Source organism: Gavia stellata, chromosome 19, assembly GCF_030936135.1.
Source record: "Gavia stellata isolate bGavSte3 chromosome 19, bGavSte3.hap2, whole genome shotgun sequence".
Lineage (NCBI taxonomy): Eukaryota > Metazoa > Chordata > Aves > Gaviiformes > Gaviidae > Gavia > Gavia stellata.
The window spans coordinates 3,173,982-3,182,529 of record NC_082612.1 but is presented as its reverse complement, the minus strand read 5'-3'; the positions used below and the strand labels follow the sequence as shown (position 1 = coordinate 3,182,529).

The window sequence follows — 8,548 nt, the reverse complement described above, 5'->3', positions numbered from 1 at the left end:
CAGATTTCTGTTAATTTTAGATAAAAAAACCCCAAAAATGAGAACAGTCAGTAGTTTGTATAGAGACAAGCTGTTACTACCATCAGGCCAGAACAAGGTTATGGAAGATGACTACCTTGAACTTAAAATGCTTTGTGCATGAGAACGGACATTCACAGAGCTGCCAGCATTAAATGGCGGAAGAGCTTTGGGCATTATATTCTTGTTCACATGTCAGTAAGAAAAACAAACTACCAGGAAACCTCTTAAAAATCCTTCTGGGAAACAAAGTTCAACCTAGTTTTCTGGAGATCAGTGACTCAGAAGAGTACAGCTGCTGCCACCTCCGGTCAACACAGCCCTCATAAATTAGACAAATTTATCTGGTAACAGCACAGGAACCTGTCACCTAGCTTAAAAGCAGTCAGTTGCTTTTGCTGACTAAAGTCAGAAAAATTCAAACTCAAAACAAGAACTGTCAGACTCAAATGTTGCCCCAAGGCCTGAATTCCCTGCACAGGACCTCAGGGCTGTGAGCCCACAACCAAGGTAAGAAAAACCACGAAAAATTTCTAGGGCAAACTACAGGCAAACGAGGCACGTGCTGCTAAGCTCTCTAGTGCAAACGGGGTGATGGCTGACATAACTTATGAATTTGCCAGTCCCAGATTGAAACAAAATGAGCTCACCAAGCAAAGGCAGCCTATTCCCAGGGCATCAGGAAGCAGGGCACATCCCCTGGAACGGCAAGGAACTCCACAGACAAGTCAGAAGAGATTTCAGTTAGGAAGACACACCATCCGAAATACGAGGAGATTGTCAGCCCTGACAACTGGGGTTTTCTTTCAGATAAGTGGAGCAGGATTTCCTAGTTGTGAGCAAACGATGACTGGATCAGAGCTGTTCCACCTTCTCCCTGGAGTGCTTCTAGTGCAATTTAGAAATCCTCCTGGAGATGGAGCAAAACAGTTCACACAGAAGAACTTTCTCATCCTGCTTCTTCCCACTAGTCCCCATGTGCTCAATACACTTCAACAACAAAATTGCGTCGCTACCCTCTTAGTAAGAGCACACTTTCCAGCTGCATGGCCTCACCAAGAAGAAAGTACAAATGCTAGGCAAGTCATGCTGTTTCAGTTCTTCAGCGCTCAAAAACACCTTTTCATTTTTTAAGTGATTATCTAGGCTAGATGGAATTTTTCCCTTGGTTACCTGACCACTTCTGCAGTAGCATAACCAACTACCGCCTCAAAGACAACTTCAGTAAGTTTTTTAATACTAAAAAAGTCACAAAATAGTCACTACCAAGATGCCTCAATTAGAACCACTCTGTTCCTGGGAGCTGCAACTACTGGAAACAAGAGAAAGCAGCAGAGAGGCTACAAAGAAAGGACACCCTGCAGCATCCACACCACCAACTGCCACCCCACAGCTTCAGCAACACATTTTCTAAACACGTTTAAGAGCACCCCTGGTAACTACACCCCACGAGCAAGCACTGCTCACCGCACCACCAGCCACCTTTCCAGCATTAAACCAGCAACCCGCATCCCAACGACGACGAGACCTGCTCCAAGCTGGCACGGCTCCCCTCCAGACGTGGAGCCGCAGCGAAGTCTTCGCACAGGGGCCAAAACGCCTTATTTCTCCACGGGAAACCTGCAGCCCCACCGCCCCTCACCTCTGGGCGGGCACGAAGCGAGCGCCCCTCGCCCACCCCCGCGGCAGAAACCCCCTCAGGGGGACAACTTCACCCCGGGAGACCGCCCCGCCTTCACCCCCGCCCTCACCGCCGCCGCAGGGCAGGAAGGCCCCGGCGCACACCCTTCCCGGCCCTCAGCCGCCGGGGTCGGCGTCCCAAGGGCCCGGCGGTGCCCGCAGAAGGCCGGGACCTGCAGCGGGACGCTGCCCACCGAGCGCCGGCGGGCTCGGAGGCGGCCCGTTCCACCCGCTCCGCCGCGCTCCGGCCTCCTCCCGGTCCGCCGGGTACAGACGTCGGCAGCGGAGAGACCTCAGCCCCCTCACGGGATCCGGCTCGGTGCCAGCGCTCACCGACGGCAAAGACACAGACTAGCGGCGGCTCACGCATTTAGCGTCACGCTGCGTCGCGCGTTTAATACGTCACCGAGGCCGCCGGCTCCGGCTCCGCCCCCCGGCCCTCCGCCCCCCCGCAGGCCGGCCGTCTCCCCGAGCAGCGGCGGCGGGAGGTTACCCGAGGTGACGCGCATGCGCGGTAGGGCGGCGGCCCGGCGGCCGCGGGGCATTGTGGGCAGTGTAGTCCCGGGGCCGGGCGGGCCGCGCACCCTCCGGCGAGCCGGCGGCGCCCACCGCGCTGCCGCCGCCGCCGCCGCCGCCGCCGCCGCCGTCCTCGGCCGGGCGGGGCCGGGCCGGGCCGGCGGGGCGGGGCGGGGCGGGGCGGAGCGGCCGGCGGGGGTGCGCCAGCCCGTGGCTCTGCGCGGCGGGGGGGGCGGCGGAGCCGCCGGCTGCGGGCGGTGGCGGCGGCGGCGGCTGAAGGGCAACGGCGGCGATGGGCGCTGTGGGGTGAGTGACCGGGCAGGGGGCAGCGCTGGGGGGCGCGGCGGGGCGGGAGGGCTGTGGGGGGCAGCGGTGGGGCAGGAGATGCTGTGCTGGGGGGCACTGGGGGGGCAATACTGGGGCACTGGGCGCGCTGGGGGGCAGTACTGGGAGCACTGGGGAGCAGTATTGGGGCGCTGCGGGGCAGGGGAGCCGTGCTGGGGGGCAGTGCTGGGGGCACTGGGGGGGAAGGAGGTGGATCTCTGGGGGTACTGGGGAGCGGTGCTGGTGTGCTGGGGGCACTGGGGAGCAGTGCTGGGGGCACTGGGGGGGCAGTACTGGGGCAGTGGGGGGGGCAGGAGGGCACTACTGGGGGCGGGGGGGGGTAGGGGGGCAGTACTGGGGGCACTGGGAGGGAAGGAGGTGGAGCTCTGGGGGCACTGGGGCAGGAGATGCGGCCATGAGGGCACTGGGAGGGCAGTATCGGGGCTCCGGGGGCGCTGGGGGGGCCCTGGGGGCAGAGATCGCAGCTCTCGGGGGGCAGGGGAGGAGGGGCGGCAGTGCTGGGGAGGACCCCAGTGCCCCCCCTCGTGCCCCGGGGAGGAAGGGCAGAGGCGGCTGATGGAGGGGGAACCCAGCAGCGTGGGGGAGGACCCTGCAGTGGGGAGCGGGAGCCCCGGGGGGGGTGGGTTGGGGGCACCCCGACCTGCTCCCCCAAAGCAGCCGCTCCCCGCTGCAGGGGGGCAGACGCTGGGGCAGCTGGAGGGGTCTGTAGCGCGGAGGCACGGGGCTGGGGGGCACGCTGCCGTGCTTGGGCCGGGGGGCACGGGGAGGTCTGCAGGGCAGGGAGGGCTGCCGGGGGGCGGCGGGGGGGGCACAGATAGCGAGGGCAGCGGGGTGCTGCTGGAAGGAGGGCTCCCTTGTCTGGGAGGACGTGGGCCGGCCGGCGGGAGCCGGAGCAAGGGAGGGGAAGAGCACCCGGGATCCTTTTGCTGCGATGCTGCGTGCCGTGGCAGCGGAGAAGGATGCGGGCGTCTTTGTAGGGAGAGCAGCGCCGAACAGAGACGCCGCCGAGAAGCTGAGCAGGCCCCTGATGCTGATGTTGTCATCTGTGTCTCTGTTATGTATTATTTCCAGCTGATTGGTAAAGATGGAAAGAGGGAGAGGAGGAGGAGGAGGAAGGAACCTGGGAGGCTCTGGCCTGCACAGGAGCATTTATTCCCAGTCCCAGCAGCAGTACCATTACCCGGCCTCCTCCCAGGGGGGCTGCATGGAGATCCAGGAGCTGGCCTCCAAGAGGGTGGACATCCAGAAAAAGCGATTTTATCTGGACGTGAAGCAGAGCTCCCGAGGCCGCTTCCTGAAAATCGCCGAGGTCTGGATAGGACGAGGCAGGCAGGACAATATCAGGAAAAGCAAGCTGACCCTCTCCTTGTCCGTGGCCGCCGAGCTGAAGGACTGCCTGGGGGACTTCATCGAGCACTATGCCCACCTGGGCCTGAAAGGCGGCCACGGTCACCGGCACGAGCACAGCAATGGCAAAGAGCAGCATCCCCGGAGGCGACAGCAGCACCCGCCGCCTTCGCCTCCGGTGTCTGTCGGCTCCGAAGAGCACCCTCACAGCGTCCTCAAAACGGAGTACATCGAGAGGGACAACAGAAAGTATTACCTGGACCTGAAGGAGAATCAGCGGGGCCGCTTCTTGCGGATTAGACAAACCATGAGTAGGGGACCTGGCATGATGGGTTATTTTGGCCACAGCTTGGGACAGGAGCAGACGATCGTCCTTCCAGCGCAAGGGATGATTGAGTTCAGGGATGCTTTGGTCCAGCTGATCGAAGAATACGGCGAGGGGGACATAGAGGATCGCCGGGGGGGAGGCGATGAGCCCCCGGAGCTCCCCGAGGGCACCTCCTTCCGAGTGGACAACAAGCGCTTCTACTTCGACGTGGGATCCAACAGGTACGGCATTTTCCTGAAGGTAAGTGAGGTGAGGCCGCCCTACCGTAACACCATCACAGTTCCGTACAAAGCGTGGACACGGTTTGGGGAAAATTTTATCAAGTACGAGGAAGAGATGAGGAGAATTTACAACAGCCATAAAGAAAAAAGAATGGATGCCAGAGGGGACAGTGGTGAAGAGCAAGAGGGTCTCGAATAGAGTGCATTGGACTGGCCGTCTGGCAAAATAAACAAAACAAAACAAGCAGAAATTGGTGAGAGGGACTGACCTATAGTAATTTGAAGTCACCCCATTTTTTTGTAAAGTCCTTTTCCGGTAGTTCTTGCTAACTCCAGTCCGTAATGTTACAGGAGTCTGGTTTTCACGTTAAATTACACCCAAAACATCTCCGTATGTCTTATGAAAGTACCGACCTCCTGAGTCCGTATGAGTCAGCTGCTTCGAGTGTTGAAGACTATGGAAGTACACGTATCAGCACAAAAAAAAATCTGTCACTCTGACCTTTAAATAGTCTAGGTAAGGCTTGTGTTGCACTTCAATGTGATCCAAAAAAACCCAACACCCAAACCTTATGCTGAAACGTACCGGTTTCTGCTTATGTCGGGTTTTCCGGGACTGAGTTCTGCATGTACTCGGTCAGAAGGCTGAGCGGCGTAGCCGTGGGGCGTTTACGACAAAAACCGACTTAATGTGAATTGCTGGTATGTGTATGAGGAGAGGCAGAGGTTTTAAAATTGGCATCTGCTGGTTATTGAGTTTGAAATGATATTCTGTGTGGGTAAAACCTCGGTAACTGGTCAGACCTTTGTAACGTGCTGGTGAAGAGTGGAAAATCTGTTATTCGTTTCTTAGTTTTGTGCTGACCGAATAACCCAAGTATCCCAGGATAGCGAAGCTCTACTCAAGTGCTAAGCCTTCTGAACTAATGGCAATGAATAATAACCCACTCCTCACCTATGTGTTCTGCCCGTGCGAGGCTGGTGATTTTCTTATTTCTAATGCATTTGTCCAAAATTTCAAAAGGTATTTTCGTATTAGGGGTGTTATGGGTTCCAGCAGGCGGCTGTGGAGCGGGTAGTCGGAGGTGGAGGGACCGCCGCGACCGAGGCTCCCGGCTTCTCTCCCACATGTGAGATTAACGCGGTCGTGATGTAACCCGTGCGAGGAGAACGCCCGGGCGTTTTTCTCCTCCCGCTGCGAGAAAGATCTTTGGGGGGTTTGGTGCACCATTGGATTCGTATAAAAAGGTATCTCTCTCATACTTACCTGTAGCGTGTTTTGGAAGCTGTGGTTAACGTCGCACCGGGTTTTCCGTCGTGTTGATTTTACGGGTGTTGTTGTTAGGAGATAATATCCGTGCCCTGCCGTTACCCGCTTCCCACCCGCTCAGGGCTGGGGCTGTCATCAAGCGATTCGATTCCTGATCGCCCACCACCAGGTTTCGGTGTCATCCCGCTGAAGTCTCTGTAATGTAACGTAAATTTTACATCTCACGATACAAACTCTCTGCCTGGAGGGAAAATGTGTACAATTACCTGTTTAGGAGGTTGACGAAGGGTTTTGAAAATTCTTTGTTGTTTCTTAAAATGTGAATACTTATAATGTAAGGGGCTTTTCCAGCCTTTGGACGACCAGCTCCTACCCCTCTGAAACCAGCGGGAGTTTGATTGAGCTCCAGGTACTTCCACTAATGTGTTGCCCACCTTTAGGATTTTTTTTAAGTAGGCATTACTGTGTCTAATCAGATATTTATAATCGTTTGAATCTTTTTTTTACAGAGTGGCCTAGTGTGCACGTGGACCAGCTATTTTTCCATGCAACCATTACATGTTGGTTCTTTTTAATCTGTTGAGAAACATATTTATCTCCAACCAGACCGTTCATGGCTCCTATTCTGGACCCACCTGCACGCTGCACGGCCACGCTCAATCCAAATGCTATTACCTGTTAACGTCATTAACCGTAACGAGAAAATTTGGGGAGGCAGGGGTGGGAACCAAGAGGATAATCTGGAATTCAGTTTGGGTACTAAAACTAGTTGATCTGTTTTAACTTTAAAAAAAAAAAAGAAAAAAGAAAAAAAATAAAAGCTTGCACCAAAGTCACCAAAGAACCTTTAGGAAAATGTTACGGTCGTGACAAGAAGTAAGAAAGTTAATTTCACTGTTTTAGGTGATTCCCCCTTTAGATAAAACCACACATAGCAGTTACAGCAACCAAGCCTTTGGCTTAGTGTCAAAAACTCTCATCCATTTCTGCGTAGATCGCTCTTTCAGGTACTTTTTCAACTCTCAGAGAGATGTTCTCGCTCCACCACTTGAACAGCTAGCGGACCGTGATGAATCAGCTGGGGGTTAAATGGGGTACTGGTTCATCGTTGCTCTTAGGGCTTTGGTCCCAATGGTTTTAACAGGTCAATTAAAAAAAAAAAAACAAACAAAACCAACATTAAAATAACTCTACATCCCATTATTGGCGTGAAACCAGAATTTAGCGAATGAGTCCTTGATGCGTACGTTAGCGTATCGCTGACTGCTGCTGCCCATCACAGTGCCTGGCGTAAAAAATTAACTTATATTCCAACAAACCGGAGCTATGAATGTACAAACTTTTTACTCTCTCCCTCCCCCTCCCCTTTCTACGTGGCATTCCTCCCCTCCGAGCCTGACGTCTTCCCGTCCCAGCCTACCTTTGCCTCAAGGGATCATAAAAGCTCCAACGTTGGAATTAGCCCGAGTGACCGCGTGTGTTGTAAGCGATCATGCCTTCCCTGTGTTCCTGTAGCGTTGGTGAGGAAAATACTTGCCACGGGCAAAGCGATTGGAAAGGGATATTTTCTTCACTGTTTTAAAAGAAAAAGATGCGAAATGGCTTTCCTTATTGCTGCCCATTTATTTTTAAACCCCTTTATCTTTTGTTAATGGATTGGCCTTCCAATGGCATTAGTTTATTGTAAATATCACCCAGAAATTCAGCGTCTGCGGGCTACCGGGTCAGGCTCGGTTCTGGCACAGGTATCCCGTAGGATCCGCTAATGCATTTACTCCCCCGGCACGGGATGCACCTTAGTATCCAAAACTGGATCGGGATCTTCACGTTCATAGCCGATTGCCCATAGGTAAACCGCTAGCCACGGGTTTCCACCGCAACGGAAAGCACCGACGTTTGCAGATCTTGTCGTTGGAGGGTAGTACAGACTCACTCGAAATGTAGCAATGCAAGACTTTAATGGTGAGATTTGGAAACGGGTTCCTTGTTATTTTTGGCAGTGCGTCTTCAGCTTCCGACAGCGGCGATGATGCGGGCTGCTCGCGCGCAGAAGGGCCCATCGAGATGCTCGGGAATGCCGAATCCCTAATGCGTTTTACATGTTTGTTCCCGATGCCCTGAAACTGCCATGTCCCTTAAACTTGAGAAAACACAAGCTTATTTGCACTAGAAAGAACGGCCAAAAACAATCCTTAGGAGGACAGGGTGAAGAGCACCAGTCTGAACCTCTTTTTCTCGTGAGAGAATTTCCTATTTAAGCCCTCACCTCTGTTTCAAAATTGTATGGTCCCGGCAGAAAGTCTGTCAGTTCAATAATTAAATCGTAATGCACTTTATATTGTGTAAATAATGCTAGGAGCACATTTCTGCTCCCGCTCTGGTAAGGGGATGCTTCGGTAACGTAGTCTAATGCTGAAAGAAGCCGTCTCCTGCATGCATGTGTCTGTTAGAGACCTATTGTACTTGCTTGGTCCAGCTCCGCTCGTATGTTAGAGGAGGACAGGCGCTATATTGAGGATCCTCTCAAACCACCAAGAGTGGGATGATTCTTTTTTTTAAGTTGCGATTTGCAGAGCTGCTGAGCATCCTCAGCTCCGCCGTTGCTGCGGCTCCTCACCCCCTCTGCAAATTGGGTCCCCGACGTTGCTGCCGAGGCTTAAAACCAAGCTTTTCACGTATAGTCTTGACAAAGCCGAGTCCAGCAGCTCCCGTGTACTTGGCTTTCCCTGCTGCTGGCGTAGAAGTTGGGGCGGTCCCTAAAAAGCTTATCCCGGGTGGAGGGGGCTGTGGGGGGCTTCCCCTGCCTTGGAGCCGGGGGGTTTG

The 8,548-nt window shown here is 54.4% G+C and overlaps 1 protein-coding gene across 1 annotated transcript; it reads left to right on the top strand.

Annotated features, from left to right (window-relative positions):
• The first annotated feature begins 3,643 nt into the window (after window positions 1-3,643).
• PURG (purine rich element binding protein G) lies at window positions 3,644-4,654 on the top strand. The gene has a single exon (XM_059826930.1). It carries the CDS (start codon window positions 3,644-3,646, stop codon window positions 4,652-4,654), a length of 1,011 nt encoding a protein of 336 aa, XP_059682913.1.
• The last annotated feature ends 3,894 nt before the right edge of the window (window positions 4,655-8,548 follow it).